The 22,109-nt window shown below is 33.7% G+C and overlaps 1 protein-coding gene across 11 annotated transcripts in view; it reads left to right on the top strand.

The window, feature by feature from the left end:
* Positions 1-22,109, top strand: part of ST7L (suppression of tumorigenicity 7 like) — a 39,701-nt gene that overhangs the window by 8,037 nt on the left and 9,555 nt on the right. For 6 of the 11 annotated variants that reach the window (XR_011558561.1, XR_011558563.1, XR_011558562.1 and 3 more), the window contains exons 5-14: positions 138-253; positions 2,116-2,194; positions 3,323-3,477; positions 5,311-5,408; positions 6,127-6,241; positions 8,796-8,868; positions 9,848-9,950; positions 11,853-12,021; positions 14,299-14,391; positions 17,672-17,811. Coding sequence is in view for 3 of the 11 variants with exons in the window: in XM_070745622.1 (XP_070601723.1) it covers positions 138-253; positions 2,116-2,194; positions 3,323-3,477; positions 5,311-5,408; positions 6,127-6,241; positions 8,796-8,868; positions 9,848-9,950; positions 11,853-12,021; positions 14,299-14,391; positions 17,672-17,811 (1,141 nt within the window). In the remaining 8 variants the exon portion in view is untranslated. The remainder of the gene's footprint in view (positions 1-137; positions 254-2,115; positions 2,195-3,322; positions 3,478-5,310; positions 5,409-6,126; positions 6,242-8,795; positions 8,869-9,847; positions 9,951-11,852; positions 12,022-14,298; positions 14,392-17,671; positions 17,812-22,109) is intronic. The other 5 variants (XR_011558568.1, XR_011558565.1, XR_011558566.1 and 2 more) reach the window with 1 other exon arrangement.

The following is a 22,109-nucleotide window of genomic DNA, read 5'->3' as shown; positions in this document are numbered from 1 at the left end:
TAGAAGGCATTAAAGAAAATTTTAAAAGTACTTTTATTTAGAAAAAACTAGTTCTGAATAGATATGCATAGAATTATGGAATTAATGATGCTCTTTTTTATTATGGAATTAATGATGCTCTTTTTTTCCTCTTGAAGATATGCATGGGTGACAGGAAAGGAGCCACTAACATATTATGATATGAATTTATCTGCTCAGGATCATCAGAGTTTTTTAACTTGTGAAACAGACTCTCTTAGGCCTTCAGATGCAGGTATAATTTATTTTTTTTGTGAAAGAAGAAAGAATCTAAGTTTTTTCTTAGCATTATAGAGTAACTCATATCAATTGTGATAACCTTATAGAGTAAGGCTATCACTCATATCAATTGTGAGTTAGTGCCCATGTTTCCTGTTAGAACTCTCACTGATCAAAAACTTGTCTCTTTGGCAGAGATTATTCTAGAAAATTATGCTTAGCTTAACACACCATTCAATTCCCTTTATTGTATCACCTTCCATTGAAATCTGCTGGTCAAGGTACAGATATGTAGTGATCTACTGCATCTAGTTCATCTCCAGATATTTTTAAAAAATCATTCTTTGGTGATTTTATTAAACATAACCTGGCTCTTTTTCAGGTTTGTTTTTAAGCCAAATTAAGTTTTCTTGTGTATGAATCACTTCAACATTTTTCCATGCAACAGGTATTTTTCTTCTCTGAAGCATCTAAAATATAGTTTTGCTAACATCCCATGTAAACTGTGACCACCGCCTTTCAGCATTTCAACTATAACACAGTCATTTTCTGAAGATTTGCCATTTTTCATTTATTTTATGGCAATAAAACCAATTAAAAATTATTTTAAACTCAAACTGGACTAATTTCTTTTTAGGGCTATCTCTTATCTGAATTAAATTAAATTAAATTACTTTTCGAGCTTATGAATACTCTTGTGAAGTTTGTAAATTTGAAATAAAAATAGCGTTATTTATGAATGTCTTTAAAAAAACGAGCCCAAGATTTTACAACTTCTAATCATGCTATTTCTCTGTGGGAGTTATATATTACCTATACCTCTTTTTAAAAAAGAAAAGAAAAACAAAGGCACTCGGTGTTGTATATCAATTTTTTGGCAATTAATGCATTAATGCTTTCCAATGTATCAGTCATAGCTTATATACTGTAAGCCTATGTCTATAAGTTACTTTAGTGATAATGTTCATTACTAAAAGAGCAGGATTTTTGTTATATTAATGTAGTCTATTATCTCATTAAGCAAGCCAAAGCTAACTTTTTGCTTCCAAAAAGTTGTTTTAGCATTTTTCATATTATTCTTGATGGACAGTTTCATTTTTGTTTTCAAAAGAAACATATATGGATTCTTGAATTTTCTTGCTAAAATTGAAGACAATCAGATATTAAGACCGCCATCTTGCATATGTTAGAGTTAGTCACATGGATCTTGATTTTTATGATTAGGGCAGGTGTAGATATTTTTTTCTGGACACAATCTTTTGCTTATAACCCTTTTCACAATTAGAGGGTGGTTTTTTAAAAAAAAATAGTTCAGCTATTATATTGGACTTCCATACTGAAGATCTCTTTTACAAGTGAGCGAGATCCTCAGCATAGTACTCTGATATAATAGCTAAATAACCTCAGTGCCTTGTTGGCCTTGCTTGCACAGTGGTTAGAATGCATTATTGCTGCTAATTTTGCTCATTTCCAATAGTTCAATTCTGACTTGCTGAAGATTGTCTAAATTTCCATCCTTCCAAAGTTGGTAAAATGAGGACTCAGATTATTGGGGGCAATATGCTGACATTGTAAACTGCTTGGAGAGGGCTGTAAAGCCCGATGGAACGGTATATAATTGTTGTTTCTATTCTTATTGGCAAGAAGAAAATAATAATCAATTGTAAAAAATTCTGTGTGAGGAATGTAATTGTTATTTCTATATGTTTTTGTTAATCAATTTTTTAAACATTTTCATGTTAGAAAATATACATAAAATTCAGTTAGACATTAATTTTCATGGAAATGTGTAATATTCTCTTAAAGTTAGTTTTATTTTTCTGAAATGTGTTCTTGCATGAATATTTAATTTTTACATAAATTATTCTGTTTAAACAGTTATGCAGAAGGCATGGCGGGAAAGGAATCCTCAGGCCCGAATCAAAGCAGCATATCAAGCTTTAGAATTAAATAATGAGTAAGTTTGCATGCTCATTCTAATCCAGGTGTGTCCAATCTATGGCCCAAGGGCCATATATGACACTGGAAAGCTATTAATACAGCCTCACAAGATATAATAAAATAATGTACAAAAATAATGTCCCAGTGACCGATTAGATTACACAGAGTTGGCTTTCTTCGGGTCCCATTGGCCAAGCTATGCCAGCTGGTGTGACCATGGGGAAGGGCCTTCTCTGTTGCAGTCCCTGGTCCTCTGGAACCAACTCCCCCCAAAGATTCACACCGCCCTCACCCTCCTGGCTTTCTGAAGGCTTTGAAAACAGGCTTGTGCTAGCAGGCCTGGGCCTGTTGAACGATAGTATTCTGCTCCATCCACTAGTATGAATGAGTGATGATTGTATACTTGCTTTATATTGGGTTTTAATTTTGTGTTCATTTTTATTGTATCTACTTTGGGGTATTTTTAAAATTTTTGTATTCATTTTACTGTTGTATGTCATCCTGAGTCCATCAGGAGAGGGGCGGCTTATAAATTTGAAAATAAATAAATAAAATATACGTTAAGTATATATTATATACTTTATATGCAGGCCAAGACAATAGCTCTTTGCTCTATGTGGCTAGGCAAGTAAAAAAAGTTGCTACACCCACTATCTAAAAAGAATTGAATTAAAATTCTAATTTTTAGAAATTCAGTTTAAATTTAAAACATATAATTTTACATTACATAGTCATATTATTAGCAGACTTAAATAATATGTGTAATAACCATTCTAATTTCTTGAAAGTTGTCTTGTTCAGTTTTTTTAAATGATTTTTTTTTAAAGGCTGAACTCTTCAAATCAAGTATGAAGCAATAATATTAACTGGATCTGTCATTTAGTTCATGAAATGAAAGTACACAATGGAAGTCAATATGTGCTTATTGGCTATATTGCCTTCAGAGAGTAAACTAGGAAAGCACATGCCTTACTCAGATTTATTACAAGTTTCACATTCAGAAAATCTTAATTGTTGTTATAATATCCAAATTCAGAAAAAATCATATGCTTGTTTCTATTTAAACACAATGTTCCATTGTTTATTTATTACATTCATATACCATTCCTACTTACTGGGTGGCTTACAAAATTTTCCCTTTCAGTTGTGCAACAGCATACATTCTTCTGGCTGAGGAAGAAGCAATTACTATTTTAGAAGCTGAAAAATACTTTAAACAAGCTCTGAGAGCAGGAGAAATCGTTTATAAAAAGTCTCAGCACAGCAGTTCACAAAATCCACACCACGAGGCACAACTTAGTGAGTATTGTTGCGCAAATTGTTTGAAATCGGTAGATTTGAGATTGTTCTCTGTAATCTCTAACACAAAGGCTAATACTTTTTCAATAATACGGAGTTAAAAGCAATATAACACAAAATTGTAAATCAGAGATTAGAACTGATTACTGTACATTTTAATTTTAGTGCAACAGAAAGCAGTAAAATTGAGCAACCTACGAGTGTCCATTTGATAGTGTTGTGGTTGGCTCTGGGCCAGCTCCTGCTCCAAGGACTGTGGGGGTTGATGTGGGAGAATCCTCACATTATCAGAGGTCGGTTTTACTGCCAACAGCTTCCGACAGGGGAAGGGGAAGATTCTGGAAGTGAAGTAGGATCAACGGAGGAGGTAATTACAGGCAGACCATTAGCTAATTACCCCATTAGTGAACCATCATCGTTAGATTCAGAAGGGGAGGCATTCATAGATGTTGGCAGACGCAAGTTGATGTCAAGGAAGGAACAAATGTGCAAGTATTATAGGAAATAAGGGAGAACACCTGTGGCTGGGGCAATTAGGCTAATAGGGCTGCTGATAAATTGCCAATGTTGTTGCCTCTCGGCGTGGGAGTTTATCCGTTTGGAGAGAGAGAGAGAACTGTGGTTTATGTCAGGATTTTACTAGGACTCTTAGACTAATTCACAGTTAAGTTTGAGGGGTAGCTGTGACGTCTTTACAGCTGCCTTTTATCTGCTTTGCTTTTGTTTTATGTTTTTCACAGCATTCAAGGCTTGTGGTTTGTGAGAGAGCACTTTGGCTGATTAAAAGTGTGTTTGGATAGTATTTTCCTTTTGATAAACCAACTTTGTTTACTTTACAAATGTGTTTGTTTGAATTTCTACTTTGGACTTAATTGGGGATCATAAGGTGAAGCCCCTCCGAGTCTGCAGAGAGGGGCAGCATACAAATCTAATAAATGAATGAATGAATGAATGAATGAATGATAGATAATCTGTCAAGCCCAAAAACAACGCAGTGAAATCCAGTTGTGTCCCATGCTTTATTTGCTTCAGTGTTTACATGCCAAACTAAAGTTCTGCCCTAATAGATATAGCCTAAGAGATTCTAGGAAGTAGCTACCCTAAACCTTTTCTCCTTCTCTCATCCAGCATAGTGTCTTAATTTGGGATTTTCTCTGAAATCCTTCTCAGTTGCCTTTTTCACAGGGCTGAAATGCTCCCAGTTCGCTTGTGCCTGTCAGTCATCGGAGAGCCGGTCGCGAAGGAAGTGCGAGGCTCCACCAGGACACCGCCATTTGGATTCTTTTACCCTCTGCATATGCACAGAATGCTTTGTGCACGCACAGAGGGTAAAAGAACCCAAATGGCCATATCCGGTGGGCGGAGACTTGCGCTCCCTTCGCGATTGGCCCTCCTGACGACTGACAGGCACAAGCAAACCGGGAGCATTTCACCCCTGTTTTTCCCTGAGAAAGCCATGTTGAAAAGATGCTCTGCTTCTTCAGGTGCACATTCCATCACAGCAAACATTCAAATTTACAAGAGCGATGAACAAATGAATATTGAAAAGAATATACCTTTTATTTTTTACAAACATAATATTTATGTATATAGCAACATCTGCATAACATATATTTTCTTCCAATGTAAAGTATTCTATTAGAATCTCATGTATACTTAGTATTAAAAATGAAAGTAAAACATGTCAAATTTACTGGTGCGCTCTGCATTTTATGTTTTTATGATCAGTAAATATATTTAGACAAAATAATAAGATATACTGTGCATATGTAAAAAACCCCTCAGAGACAAAGTTACTTCTGGCAGTAATACATTAGATGAATCTCTTTTCAGGAAGAGATACCAATGTATTGGTTTACGTGAAAAGAAGACTAGCTATGTGTGCAAGAAAACTTGGAAGGATTAAAGAAGCAGCAAAAATGATGAGGGATGTAAGTTTACACAGAAGTGTTTTTTACATGGAAAAATATTGCTTTTTTCATTTTCTCATTTTAGTTGTTTTAATTTATTAGGAAAAAGATCTATAGTGTATTGTGATTAAAAATAATTATAAGGATGGTTTAAATTTGCATAGTAAGGGCATGTAAATTGAACTCTAAAAACTTGTAGATCATCAAATTAATCAGTTTTGAGTATGAAACAGATATAATTAATTTAAAAGAACAGTTTTTGAAATTATTTATTATGCTTCTATCTCCCACAATCAAAATGACTGTTGTCCACTTACAGTCTTCATAACTTAAAAATTGATTTTTTAAATTCACAATATTTTCTGCATCACTATTGCATATAAATGTTTTTAAAAAGTAATTATGGTGGCCTCATTTGGATATTGAGCATTATCAGGATGCATTCCCAGTCATTTTCACTTTAGGACTTTTTCAGTTAGATGACTTTGCTTGTTTTAATGGGTTTTTATGTCAGTTTAAATGAAGTTACAGGTTCCCCCCCCCCCCCTCTTTTGCTGGTTAGGCTTGTGTGTGGTACAGCTGCATGTTGGCAAAAAAAATTGCTTACCTTCTTCTGCTTTTCATCTTCTGGCACTAAAAAAATCCTTGCAAATTTGTATTGTCTACATCTCTGTAATCTGCACTCATTTTTTTACCAAAACTAATTGTGCATAAAATATTTTCCTCCCCCTGTTTATAGTTAATGAAAGAATTTCCTGTCCTAAGTGTACTGAATATCCATGAAAACCTCCTTGAAACACTTCTGGAGATACAAGCTTATGCTGATGTCCAGGCAGTTCTAGCAAAGTATGATGGTAAGAATGTATAATAATTATGAAGTTCTTTATGTTTCTGCATTGGCATTAACAGTGCGAATGGGAAGGGTAGTAAGATTGTGTAGGGGAGAAAATTACACGAGGGTGATTGTTTGAAGTAAAGAAGATTGTGGTAAGTAAATGAATGTTAGGAATACATATTTATGAAGCAAAACCACTGGCTGTGTAGATCTTTAAAAATTTAGAAAAATAAGTTATAGGTTATATGAAACTATGAAATAGGAAGTGCATCCGGTTCAAAAGAGTATAATATAGATCACTTTTCTCTCGTTGTACCCATAATTCAAATCATAACAACAAGGGAAATTTGTTTTAAAACTACCGTATTTTTCAGAATATAAGACACTAAGATGCAGCTTAGTTTTTGAAGAGGAAAATAGTGAAAAGAATGGCTAGTGTCTTTAGTCTGATCAGCTTCAGTAAATTATTTTCTCCCCTGGTTACTGTTTCAGAATAAAGGTTAAACCTTTATTCTGAGACAGTAATAATGAAAGAGCTTCCAAGCCAATAAGAGCTGGGAACATCATTAGCACCTGGAAAGAAACAGTCAGAGCAAGTAGAGCAATGGAAAACCCTTCAAAAATTTAGGGCTTGGAAAACATTCTTCTTCACAGAAAGTAAACAATGAAAGAGCTTGCAAGCCGGTAAAAGCTGAGAACATTGTTAGTACCTGGTTTGGGTTGGAAAGAAACTTCTTCAGAGCAAGCTTGAGTAATGGAAAAAATCCTGCAAAGACTTAGGGTTTGGAAAATATTCTTCACACAGAGAAACAATGAAAGAGCCTGCAAGGTAAGAGCTGGGAAGATCGTTAGCAGCTAGTTAGGGCTGGGGAAAAAAGTTACATTCAGAGTATAAGACTCACCCTAATTATCAGCCTCTTTTAGGGAGGAAAAAGGTGAGTCTTATACACCCAAAAATATGGTACATATGGCCTACTTTTGTAAAGTCCCTACTCCTTAGGTAGCTCCTTAGGTCTACTGTTTGGAGCACTGAATTCTTGTTGTAGAAATACACTTATTACTATATACTGTACATTGCTATTACATTTATATCCTTATTTGTCGCTTGGATGCTCAAGGTTGTACCGTGTTCCCTCAATTTCCGTGGGGGATGCGTTCCAAAACCGCCCGCGAAAGTCGAATTTCCGCGAAGTAGAGATGCGGAAGTAAATACACAATTTTTGGCTATGGACCGTATCACAAGCCATCCCTTAACACTTTAAACTCCTAAATTACCATTTCCCATTCCCTTAACAACCATTTACTCACCATTATCGCTGGTACTTACCATTGATTAGTGATCCTGATATTTATAAACATAATTATTTATTAACAATAATTTTTGTTGTTGTTATTTATTTGCAAAAATTATTAGTTTGGCAATGACGTATGACCTCATCAGATGGAAAAAAAGTGGTATAGGAAAAAAACCGCGAAGTATTTTTTAATTAATATTTTTTGAAAAACCGTGGTATAGGCTATTCGCGAAGTTCAAACCTGCGAAAATCGAGGGACCACTGTATATCATTTTTATTTCTATACCATGAACTGATGAGTAACTGCTAAGGGTCACTTGGTGAGCTCTGGGATCAAGTGGGGTCTTGAATATCTTTAGTTCAAGAAGATTTTAAGTCTTCCCCTCAGCCATGAATCTAATGATCTTCCATTATTAATTTTGGATAGATCTTTCTGTACTTGTGCCTTTATCAGGTGGTAGCTGTGACCAGATAGGCCTTTGCATAAATGCATCCTATGTTCCATTTTCACCCATTCTTAGATTGGGAAGCATTGGTCATTGTCACTCATACCCTAATCACCTGCCAGTTGCAGGACACTCTACATGGCACATTCATAAAGAGCATTCAGAACTTTTAGGTGGTCCACAATAATGCAGCACATGCAGTTTTGGAGGTCCCATGTAACTACTGCCAGATGTATCCCAGGTATCCCAGTGTGCTTCTGACTATAATTTAGAGTATATGGGTTGAGGTCATTTGCATGATTCCCAATGCTCTTACACCAAATCCAGTAGAGAGCATGCTTCAGGGGCCCTTGGTAAAAGAATATAATCTGGTGGGGTTTTGGAAACCAGGCTTCTTGATTATAGTACCTGCCTTATGGAATAGCTTTGTCCTAAAGATTTGGAAGGCTTTTGAAAGTCCATGAAGTTTTCGCTTCCCCTAGACACTATTGTAAGAATGTCACCAGACTTAATGGTGCCTGTTGCTTATAAAGGGACATGTTAATAAGGTGCTTATTCATTGCTTATGGTTTCATTGGGAGATGTGTGGCTATATAAATTTATAAAAGCAATCAATCAGTCTCTCCAGTACTAGTATGCTCACTGCAACACTACCTTGGCTGAATATATTAAATGTGGAAATATTGTAAGAAGCATATGATTGGTTTTTGTCTTTCAGATTTTAAACTTATACATCTAATATATAGAAAATTTCCTGAATAAATTGCTGTTCGGGGAAGGAATTATTTTGAAACGTTTCTTACTCTAAAGACAATACTTTATTGTTCCATAGATATCAGCCTTCCAAAATCAGCAGCAATATGTTACACAGCAGCACTCTTAAAAGCGAGAGCAGTTTCAGATAGGTAAGTGAAATATTTGATAGGTATATTGATATACCGTAAAGCAGTTTTAACACATTTTCATTATCGGATCATGGCAGTTTTGTTTCCAAATTGATATAAAAGATAACATAAATCAAATGTCTTTTGTCCTCTTTTTAAAAAAAAAAAAAATCATAGCATTTATCCAATGTTATTCTAAAATAATGCCTTTCTGTGTACCAAATATTTTTCATTACATCTTACTTTCCTGCCAAATTACTGCTAAATAGCAATTGGAATAGAAACATATGCAATATATGGGCATATATAGTAGATATCCACACTATTCATTTCTAAACAACTATTTTAAAACTCTGGTATGGGAAGTGACAAAGAGAATTACAAATATTTGGTTTTTGAATTTTTTTATTCTGAGTTAGCAATGACCTATGGCAGACATATCCTATTTTATACAAGCCAAGGGCTACATGTAGCCTTTGACTGAATTCTGGGAACAGCATCCAAAGGGGGATTTTTTCCTTTCCTAATTTAGCTATATATTTGGTTTATTTAGTGTTATGCAATTCAATTTATTTATTTTCAATTTATTTATTTATGAATATTTATTCAATACTGATTTTATTCAATAACTCATTGGATAGCCATAAATAGATAGAATTGCCAAACTTTAATCATTCTTAATGCACCACAATGGTGGGAATCTTACAATATATTAAGATGAACAACTTTTATTAGTATTTTGCCTGAAATATGTATCTGAGATGCACATATATTTTTATGTGACAAGTAGAAATAAGACTTAATACTTTATTGGATTACAACTCCACAAAAGAACAACTAATGCTGCCATAGTACTATATCTCATTTTTCTGGTATAAGTATATTAATATTACTAATTTGAACTTTTGCTGCTATTTTTCATTATTGCTTTATCTTTTAAGATGCTAGATTATGGATTGTTTCTGTTTTGTAATATAACAAATTTGGAATGTTGCTATAGGTTTTCTCCAGAAACAGCTTCTAGAAGGGGACTTAGCACAGCTGAAATTAATGCTGTAGAAGCAATACATAGAGCAGTAGAATTTAACCCTCATGTTCCAAAAGTAAGTACATATCTAACCATCCCTCTCCTCCCTTTTCAAAGAGAAGTGTTGATTAAATGCTGATGACATTTAATTAGGATTGAAAGAAGATCTTCACTGATGTTCTAAATGCCAAAAGAATTTGTATGTTTTATAATTTTTTTAAATCATTTTTCTACCTAATATATTGTGAATAAATATGTGTGACTAGACAATTTTGAAATAAAGTCCATTAAAATCATCAGATAAAATCCAGGAGACAACATGGGCAAAAAGCAAGAGGAGGAAGTTGAACCCATAAGTCTCCCAAATTTAACTACCACATTTAACTCCCAAATTTAACTATTATTATCCAAGAATTTGGTGTATTTCCTATTGCTTCAAGACTACTGTGTATTTGAGGGATCTAATATGTTTTATGTACTTCTGACTGGTATCACATATCAAGAAAACTAATGTCACAGTAATAATTTTATATTCTTATCTAGTAAAACTTCAGATTTCATTTTTAAAAAATTATTGTGACTTATATGTCAAGGGGCTGTGGAAAAAAACATGTCAGATTATTTTAATCAAAGGTAACTGTGGATCTAAAAACTATAAACACCATACTACTAATTTCATGGACTAAAAACAATCATAGCAGAGACTGGATATTTAAAGCCACTTTGACAATATGTGAATGATTCCTTAGTGGTTTTTTAAAAAAATGATCAAGAAGATTTATATAGGATTAGTAAGTGTATTGCCCTCCAGTAAATAGACTCAGGCACTAAGAGAAGAATCAGTCAGGCAGTAAATGCATTTGGTTTGACCACAACTTTGGCCAAATTCCATCAAGAACTGGAATGGGGAAAATTAAATCCTCTAAACTAGATTAGTAAATAATCCCTTTGTTCATGGTATCTGATGAAGTAAAGCAACAAGTTGGTTACATTCTTAGAATGTTGTTGGTTCTATTCTTAGAGTCAACAGAAATATTGGCTACAATCAAATACTCTAATATTTCAAATATGAAATTGAATTAACTATTGCTAATGAAATGAACTAAATCATAAATCATAGACATTACTTAATTGAATGGTTACAAATATTTGGACTTTCCTCAAGAACATGCATAAAATATTTTCAGGGCATTATTATAGTTTTTGGGTGACAAGAATCCAAAATAACACTGGAAGGAGAGATAGTTATTAGTGTCATTTACAGTTTATTTAGTTCATTCTAAGTATTTTAAAATAATTTATTATATGCATTTATTTTACTTTAGGTTTCAGGTTTAGAATCAATAATGAATTGTATCTGAATTGTAAAGAAAGTATCTTCGGTTGCAATATTAGGACAGAAGGAAGGACATTGCAGTAAAACACAAGTTTTTTAATTTGCTGCTTTTTTCAGTATAGGAATTGGAGACTTTCATTTGAAACCTACTTGGTGATGAATAACTCCAACTGTAATGAGCAAGCACATCACTTTTGAGTTATATGTATGAAAGTATGTGATACTATACTTTTGTAATAATCTCTAACACTTACATTACATCCCTAGTAAACTATCTGCTTGAGCTGCTATCCTAGCCTATTTTGTATGCAAATCATTGTTTTATCAGAGTTATCTTTTACCAGGATAATATTTTTGAAGGCATATAATTGAAATATTTATCAAACTTTTTCACAAAGAAGTGAACCTAACAATACAGTTTCCAAATAAAATATCCACATTAATTTGATTTGGTCTGTCCCACTGTGACACCACCACCACCCTTTGTAAATTTGAATTTGCCAAATAATTCACATTTCCTTATAAGGCTGTGTTTTCGGGTACACAAATCAAGATTAAAGTAATTTAAAAAATGTTTACCATGAAAACACTTATGCGTTGTATTCTGTATAGTTTCTCGTCACTTTTCATTTTTTCTTCCAGTACTTGCTAGAAATGAAAAGCTTAATTTTGCCTCCTGAGCATATTCTGAAGCGTGGGGACAGTGAAGCAGTGGCCTATGCATTCTTCCATCTTCAGCACTGGAAGCGAATAGAAGGGGCCCTTAACTTGCTGCACTGCACATGGGAAGGCAGTAAGTATTCTGTCAGAGGTACAAAATTATTTTTTTACTAGTGTAATACAAAACAATAACTTAATACAATAAAATGTGCTCTGACACATTTTAGCAGGATTTTTGAATTGATTAGTTTGTTTTATTTCATTTCATTTCATTTTATTGGATTTGTATGCCGCCCCTCTCCGTAGACTCGGGGCGGCTAACAAGAGTGGTAAAAACAACATGCGACAATCCAATACTAAAGAAGCTAAAAACCCTTATTTTAAAACCAATCATACATACAAACATACCATACATAAATTGTGGAAGCGTAGGGGGAAAGAATATCTTAATTCCCCCATGCCTGATGACAGAGGTAGGTTTTAAGAAGCTTGCGAAAGGCAAGAAGGGTGGGGGCTATTCTAATCTCTGGGGGGAGTTGGTTCCAGAGGGCCGGGGCCGCCACAGAGAAGGCTCTTCCCCTGGGTCCCGCCAAACGACATTGTTTAGTTGATGGGACCCGGAGAAGGCCAACTCTGTGGGACCTAATTGGTCGCTGGGATTTGTGCGGCAGAAGGCGGTCCTGGAGATAACCTGGCCCGGTGCCATGAAGGGCTTTATAGGTCATAACCAACACTTTGAATTGTGACCGGAAACTGATCGGCAACCAATGCAGACTGCGGAGTGTTGGTGTGACATGGGCATATTTAGGGAAGCCCATGATTGCTCTCGCAGCTATATTCTGCATGATCTGAAGTTTCCGAACACTTTTCAAAGGTAGCCCCATGTAGAGAGCGTTACAGTAGTCGAGCCTCGAGGTGATGAGGGGATGAGTGACTGTGAGCAGTGACTCCCGGTCCAAATAGGGCCGCAACTGGTGCACCAGGCGAACCTGGGCAAACGCCCCCCTCGCCACAGCTGAAAGATGTTTCTCTAATGTGAGCTATGGATAGAGGAGGATGCCCAAGTTGCGGACCCTCTCTGAGGGGGTTAGTAATAGTAATCATAATCTGTTATGGCTTATAGTAAATGACAGTTTGATAGTAAATTAGAATTTGAAACCATGAGCTCTTGTTGACTTATGGCAACAAGACAGCTGTTGCCATTACAAACCTTAAACAGAATGAATGTCTGCTTTAAATGTTTGTTTTTTTCCTAAGGAAAATAAGAATTCGTAAATCTTTCTTCTTCCCTCACCATGCATCCAGGCAGGTGTAGGGAGCCTCATGCTCCCTTTGCGACTGTCTCCTATGGCTGACAGGCCAGTGCGAACCCATAGCATTTCACCCCATGATACAGACACTTTTGGTTTAGATCAAAGATACTTTTAGAAGTGAAAAAGGCCTTAATTCATTATTAGGCTATATAGAAAAGAAAGCATCTATATCTGTGATGGTGAACTTATGGCACACGTGCCACAGGTTACAAGCAGAGCCCTCTCTGCAGGCACGTAGGCCATTGCCCAGCTCAGCTCTACTGCACATGCGTGTGCACCTCCTGCCAACCAGCTGACTTTTGGGTATCTGTCGCACATGCGCAGAGGATGAAGTGCACATGGGAGACACGTGTACATGTGCAGGGGGTTGCATGCACATGCGTGGGGGCAGGGGGAACATGAGGGTTGCAACACCCTTTCCATGCGGCCCATTTTTGGCCCCAAGAGACTGCTAAACCCAACATGGGATGGGGGGGCATGTACATGCATGGGGCTGCAGGGGTCGCATGCGTGGGAGCGGGGCACTTTGGGAGTGTCAACACAGGCGCACTTTCGACATCTGACGCGAAAAAGGTTAGCCATTGCTGCTCTATATCAAAGTAACACAATATAGTTTGTAAAGTATTTTGAGGTTTATTTCCCCCCCTGCCTAATAGTACTTGGATGTCACCGTGAAGGCAGGTGTCAAAGAGGTCAGAAGCATTATATCATTTATTTGAATCAGTGATGTTACACTGTTAAATATCCATCTGTTTACAATATTTAAATACTGTTCCACTTGTGAAGAATATTATGGGGTTGCTCAAAGTAAATTTAGTAGATTTGATTAGGAAATGATGACATTGCTTTAAAAGAGTTTGACTTAAGTATGTTTTACTGTTAAATATCTGTTTTAAAAACCTCCTTTGTATTTTATTTGGGTGGTTGCTAGTCAAATCTCACTGTTTTTTATACTGATATTACTTTCAAAATTCTCATGGACAAGTTTCTTATACTTTTTACAGAATTTACATTGTGAAATGACTTTACCAAGATCCTATATATGTAGCATTTGTAGAAATTATAAAGCAATTTTATTCATGACTTGATGCCAATCATTTTTACTTCTCTTTCAGCATTTAGAATGATTCCATATCCATTAGAAAAGGGACATCTATTTTATCCTTATCCCAGTTGCACAGAGACAGCAGACAGAGAGTTATTACCAAGTAAGTGGCTTTTTTCATACATTTTTTAAATCTAAGGTTTAGCATTTGTATCTGTATTTCCATGCAAACACATTCCATACATCTGTAGGTTTAAATATTGTTAATTTTAAACATGACAATGAGGAAGGATAGTATTGATCTGCTATAGTAGAATCTCTCTTTATGTTAAATTTGCAAAGTGCAGCCTTTGTAGTGCAGCTCTCTTTCTACATTGAAATTTTTACTTTATAAAGCATGGTAAGGAACCTTCGTCCCTTAAGCTGGTTTTGGTTTTCTGATTTCCATTAGCAGTGGCTTGAATAATCAGTCATCGGGAAAGTTAGAACTATATACTAAATAGCATTAGGATACCAACAACTTGTAAAATAATACATGAAAATAACTTGCAATAGCCCTTTATTTCCAAGATGTAAAAGAACAATATGTGATAAATTATGTACATATTTGAATTAAAGTCATATTTTTGCTTTATCTGAACAGAATAAAATAACCATCCTTAAGTACATACTTGATTGATTGCTTAGTTCAAGGGAATCACATTAGGTGTTGCTGGTTCTCATCTCAGATCAGAACAAACATTTGAAGCATTTATTGAACAGTTTTCAAACTACAGGAATTGCAAATTATACCAGTGAGTTTGTGAGTCAATAGTAAGGCATTTTCAGTTAGTATTTGCTTCTTTTTCTACTGACAATCTAAACATATATGAATAATGTGGAATGATACAAAGATTCCTACTCCATTTTTGGAGAGGCAAGAAGGAATAAAAAGTAGTAACTAAAAGAATTGGAGGTAGGAGATAATATAAAGAAAAAATAAACTAAAATTAATCTGTTTTATACCAACAAAGCTCACTATATCTTACTTCCCCCATGTGTGTGTGTGTGTGTTTGTCTGTACACATGTAAAAATACACACACACACACACACACACCAGTAAGAAGTTCTAAAACCTGTTGCTATCGGTTCGTGCATGCACGTGATGCTTCAGCGCATGCGCATGTATGTGTATATATATATGTGTGTTTGTGTACATACACAATATATATAAATCAAACAATCAAGAATGTATCAAAGGAAGAAATGAAACCATCAATATTGGCAATTGATTCTTCTGCTCACAATTTTGTCAATTGTAGATTTTCTATAATCCTTTTTTAATCAATTAAAAATTATACTTTTTACCCTCTTTATACAAATACTATATGCAGTATTCCATGCTAACATCACAATTAAGATCAGAGTTGATTATGGAATTCAAGATAATATCTTTTAAAGTTCTTACATATAATTCCTAAAATGCATATCTCTAATATTCCAGATAATTTAGAAACTCCTTTTAAACAAATGCTTTTCATTTAAACATTTGCATAATAATGGCTTCAAACGTAATATTGTTTGTCTGTAGCACTGCTGTTCTATTCTAGTTTATTATAAACATGAATTAAACCCTTACAAAGTTTTTAAAGATTGACTGATGGTTTTGTTCCTGAGTGTAGATTTTTCACATAATTATAAAGCTTTATAAAATATTGTTTCATAGTACTTGCTGTTGAGGTTCTGTGAAATGGTAATTTAGGGAGTCTGTTTTGTTTAAAACCAAGTATAAGGAATGCTTATAACCAGAACAGCCAAGGAATACATCTGCATAGATGGATTTGGATAGACGTTATTTGGTAAAGATTAAATCTTTAAAAGCTGTGCTTAAAAATTAATTAAAATATTCCCTAGACTTCTTTAAATTAGTCATTTCTCACTAATGCGGGATATTGCACAAGGAATACTTTGACTAGTGGATAACTATAAGCATTAAGCTTCCTTTATAATTAAACCCCTATGCATGCAGACATTTCAACACAGTAACTCATGCATTCCTGTTCATTTTATTTATGATCAGCTTTGTATTTAAACATAATAACTTTCAGTGCCAAAATTAAATGTCAGGGAGTTTCCAAATTAATGATCTACACACACACACACACACACACAAAACATACAGACATGCAAAGACCATATTCAAAGGCACCAGCTCTGCTCCCTTTAGTAAAGCTAAGTCCTGGCCTTCCTCCAGGCCTTAGAGTCCACTTGAACTGGAAAATCTGGTTGTTCTGTTCTGTTGTTTGAGCATTGTTTTATATTTTGTATTTATACACTGTACATATTTAATGTTATGGGGGAATATTGGTTCTTTGGTTTATTGTTTGGTTTTTATGCAATATGCTTAGAGTCCATTGTTTGAGTTAGGTGGCCTTATAAATTTCATAAACAAGCAAACAAATAGATGGATTGTTGCCAAACAAAACTTCTATTTTGTACTTCTACTTCTCAAAGGTGGATGATTACCAATGATGAATATGGAAGACAATGATCTCAAAATATATTTTAAAGTGCAACAGACTCTGCTCAATATATTATAAAATTAGGGCAGACTTTCAGAGCAATGTTTAGCCTATAAATCTCTCTTTGAATGGAATATTTTAGACTATAGTTATTGTTAGTTTAAAGTACAGAGACTTAAAAGAGAAGTTCAGAAATCTATACGGCTTCAACCGGTGATAGTATAAAAGAAAAATCTGAAGATTTTAAATATGATGTATGAACAGAAAATCATACAGCATATAAATAAAATAAAGTGAATTGTGACAATAAAACCCAATTTTAATAAATAAGATCCAGTTACTGTATTAAATTGAGTATTAATAATAAATTCATTAAATAAATACCTATGCAATTACATGTTAAAGCTATAAAAATAAAATATAAAAAATCAGTATTAAAAACAAGCAAATAAGTGAAAGATGGGTATTCTTTATAATTTATGATATTACCTTATAAATGTTTTCTAACCCAGTTGATACCTTCAGTAACACAATATATAATCGTAGCAATTGAAATATTTTAACTGCTTTGGCATGTGCTTTATATTCAATTTAGGAAACATTTAGAAAAGGTAGAAAAGATACTTACAGCCTGCTTTTTTAAAGAGTTCTCTTTCATCTTGTTGCAAGTTTGATTAAAATTTGTTCCTGCTCTTAACTTACAGTTAAGAGAAATCTTTATAAATCTTTATTTAGAGCAACCTTTAATAGTGTTCAACAATGGTCAGTCTTCAACTCCTATGTTTTACTTAAAATGAAATTTAAAAATACAGTTATGGTTTTCATTATAGTAGAAAAATCTCCAGTATGATTTTTCAAAGAAAAATGTGGCAAAATCATTCACAATTCCTAATTCATCAAATAATTATTTTTTTTCTTTTCTTTTTCTTTCTTTCTTTCAGCATTTCATGATGTATCTGTGTATCCCCAGAAAGATCTTCCTTTTTTCATCCATTTTACAGCAGGGTTATGTTCTTTCACAGCAATGTTAGCTCTCCTTACACACCAGTTTCCAGAACTCATGGTCATTTTTGCTAAAGCTGTAAGTATTGTCTCTACTCCAGGGTTTTCTTAAGATGTTTGTGAAGCATGCAGAAATTGAATGAAATTGAGACCTTCATCTGCAGATAGAGTCACAGACATCTAAAAATCTGGTTCAATATTGATTGTGGTTTCTCTTTCTCTTTTAAGAAAAAAATATTAAAAATCAGATGAAAATCTTAAGGTTTATTTAGTCTGTCTTAAATTAAGAAGCAACGTTAAATGTGTCAGAATTTTTGTCTTTTAAAGTTGGGAGCTTTACTCTGCCATTTCAGATAATGTTTTTGTGACTGTTGGAATTTGTTAATAATTAATGTTTACTTCATCAGCATGAAAATATTTAGATTGTAAGCTCTCTGGGCAAGAAGAAACTTTTCCTTAGTATTCCTTCCTGTTATTGGACAAATATATTATAGTAAATAGTTGTATCTTTTTCTCTTTGCCTACTAAATAAACTTTTGGGGGGAACTGAATGGAATTTGTAATATGGTGCTATGATCTAGATGTTACTACTACAAATTCAAATCTATCTGCAACCACTTCACCTTCCCTAAGTAAAATATAGTAGAAAAGACAATTGATATAGTGAAATTGGAACCATGCAGAATTTTCCTATTGTTTACTTGTATTTTCAGAATATATATTTATTGAAATTTGAAAATAAAATTCAATTTGTGTGTACAATTGATTAAATCTGAAATTATGTATGTTTTTTGTTCTGTTAGTAATCTTGACACTGTTTGAAGAGAGAAAAAGAGACTCCATTTCATCTGACATCCAACTCCAAACTTATTGCATTACTTTAGATACATTTTTTTTATAGATTCAGAGTTTCATCCATATGAATTTCTAAATACTTTTACTACCAAACTTGCAGTCCCATCTAGATTTAAATCAGTGAGAATATGGTAGACTTCAGTTCAAAAAACAGGATTAAACTAGCTAGAAAAATAGAATTATTATTCCAGACTGTGAACATCATGCATAGGTATCCCTTAAATTAAAAGAAACAAGAAAATATTTTTGTAAGTATCTAATAATAAATTCTTAGATTATACTGTTGGACTTAATTGGACTTGTCATTAAGAGTTCTTTCCCTTTAATAAAATTCAAAATTAGCTTTCTTGATATTTTATGACACCAACCTGAATCTACCAACCTGAATCTAAAATAGTACATTCTATAGTTAGTAAAATAATGTATGATTTACTCTAGTAGTGTTTAGTTTCTCTTCTATGGTGGGTTTTGATGACATTAAATGGTAATTTTTATTGCAAATTCTCCCCAAAAGCAAACTTTCATTATCATACAAATTGAAGGATTTCATATCAGCAAATAATACCAAAACAAAAACAAAATTAACAAAAAGCTATATTGAAATATAAGCTAAAAAAATAGGAATTGGTCTCTCAGCATGTAGTCTGAGTGATGATGAATAGAGGTCAAAACTGAACAGAACTGCTCATTTGAATATTAAAGTGTCATGTAACCAGTATTTACTTTTAATTAGGCATTACTAAAATCAGTTTTTATGATAAATAATCCTAGTTAGCACCAAATTTAAAAATTATTGTAGAAAAAATTTGCTGGATTTGTTACTGGGAAGAAAAAGCAAATCTGCTTGAGTAATACTGTTAGGACTGCTTTAATAAAATTGTGATTTCTGAAGATGTATCAAATTGTATAATGTAAAATGTCACATTAACAAGCCACAAATAATTGCTTGTTTGCTTTCTTCCACTCTGTACTTCTCTGTTGCTACAAGTCTGCTCCAGGGGGCGCCACCAACTTTAAAAATTAGTTCTGTACTATATTAAGCATTGTCATTCAATTAACAGATGGGCACAATCTGTTCTTTTAACAAATAGCATATGATAAGTATAGAAAGCTTGAACTGATTGTTTGCTTTTAGATAGGTTATTTTACATGTGAATGACTTTCAAAGTTCTACTTGTTGAACAAGATTTTCCCGTGAAATTGATGCTTAAAACATCACTGAGCAGTGTTGAACTGGCAAAAAGGAAAGCAGAAAGGCCTCTTTGAAATTTGCAGATGTTTTCCATTTTATTTCACTTTTATCATCTCCCATATTTTTTATAATAAAGAGATTTTTTATAAAATGGAAGGAGATGAATCATGTTCCTTCTCTTCTTTAAATGAGTTATTAATAAGGAAAAATGATTTAATACTGAATGTAGAATTAAAAGCAGTTAACTTTGGGGTGAATTTTGGGATTTCAGTTTTCAGTTTTAACATGTAAATTGATTTGACTCATTTGTTCTGTTTGCTTTGACACTGGAGTCTTGCTCTGGAATTGGAAAATCATGTGTAATTAGTACTGCTGTCATTTGATTGAAGTAGTAATGGCTTTTGTTGTTATCCAGACACATTTAACATTTCTGACAAAAGAACATCCTTAATAATCTAATGACCACTATCTATATGCTAGAAAAATACGGGCTTTTTATAAGTATATTTTAAAATGGGAGGTTTGATAGCTGAGCAGTAGATGCTGTGCTTGACAGCCTGGGTTCAAGACCTGAGCACTGTTCAATGGGTGAGTCCCTTTGCTGCAGATACTCCCCATCTAGCAGAATGCATGCAAATGCAATTTTTTTTTAAAGTACCACTTTGGAGGGAAGGTAATAACATTCTGTGCATCTCAGCCAATCCATCTTAATGTGATTCTCTGTGTATCTTTATCAAAATATTTACCAAATTCTACTTTTTCTATTTGCCACTAGATATTGATTGTTTTTGGTCTGGCAGAAATAAATAAGGTGGGATGGGGGAAAAAATAGAATATCATGGCTAGAATACTGAATAGGTATTGGAGATTCCATGCAAAACTTAATAATCTTGTTTTTTAGCAAGATTCTTTTAAACATCGACATTTCCATAGGCTAACATTATTTAACTGGAATAAAAATCTTAAATAGGCATTTAATCTAATTTTCTCATGTTATTTCATAATTTGAGATGTCAATTAAAATATATAAATTGCCCCTATCTTAAAATAATCCTTTGTTTTTATGTTTCTTGATTGCCAGTTAAAATGGCATGCTGTCTCAGGAAAATATTATAGCGATTTTGGGGCTATGAGGAGACCTAAAATCATAGCAGTGGGTATACTGTGGTTCTGAGCTGCCTGTTAAATGGTGGTTACAAAAGTATGATCTGTTCATAATTAAATATTATAAGTTATAAGTCAGATCTTTGAAATGTGCCCCAACACTTGTTTGTAAGAGGTGTGCTAAAAAGGTGTTCCTTTGGTATACTGAGTTACTAAACTTCATATAATCCTATTGACCCTTATGTTACAGATTGAATCCATTCATTTTCCAATCCTCTAAAAGGTTAAGGTTGATTTTGTCCTTATGCATTTTAAATGTAGAAGATTTGAGCAGCTGAATAACTTGTTGGAGCTGTGTTGAACGTTTAATGCACACTGAGCAAAGAGTTCTTTTAAAAAGACTCAATTAGACATTTTCAATCTCTGAAACTAAATTGAATATTAAAATAACCTATCTATCTATCTATCTATCTATCTATCTATCTATCTATCTATCTATCTATCTAGTATGGCCACCTATCTTAAGTAACTCTGCTTAAGCAAAAACTAGGCATCTTACAAACCCTGTAAAACTAATAAATAACAATCATAAAAACAAAAATAATAAAATAAACATCCTTCAAATAAACACCATGCCTTGGGACATCCCATAGGAGGCTCAGCCTTTTCTTTTTTGTTTGTTTTTTGCTTCTTATTTATTTTCATTCTCTGGCCTATGTTTCATATAAAATAGATATACAGTGTTCCCTCGATTTCTGCGGGTTCGAACTTCGCAAAAAGTCTATACCACGGTTTTTCCAAAATATTAATTAAAAAGTACTTTGTGGTTTTCCCCCCCTATACCACGGTTTTTCCTGCCTGATGATGTCATATGTCATCGCCAAATTTTCGTCCTCCTTTAATTAATATTTTTTTAAATAAACTTTAATAAATAAACATGGTGAGTAATAATCTAAATGGTTGCTAAGGGAATGGGAAATTGTAATTTACGGGTTTAAAGTGTTAAGGGAAGGCTTGTGATACTATTCATAGCCAAAAATAATGTATTTACTTCCACATCTCTACTTCGCGGAAATTCGACTTTCGCGGATGGTCTCGGAACGCATCCCCCGCGAAAGTCGAGGGAACACTGTATCATGAATTCCACATTATTTGGATATTGATTTGGATATTAAATAGATTTTATATTTCATAAAAGTGAGCTTGGGACCTCCTTAATTATTAGA

The sequence above is a fragment of the Erythrolamprus reginae genome, chromosome 3, assembly GCF_031021105.1.
Source record: "Erythrolamprus reginae isolate rEryReg1 chromosome 3, rEryReg1.hap1, whole genome shotgun sequence".
Taxonomy (NCBI): Eukaryota; Metazoa; Chordata; class Lepidosauria; order Squamata; family Dipsadidae; genus Erythrolamprus; species Erythrolamprus reginae.
The sequence above is the reverse complement of the archived record's forward strand: the minus strand, read 5'-3'. Positions and strand labels throughout refer to the sequence as shown.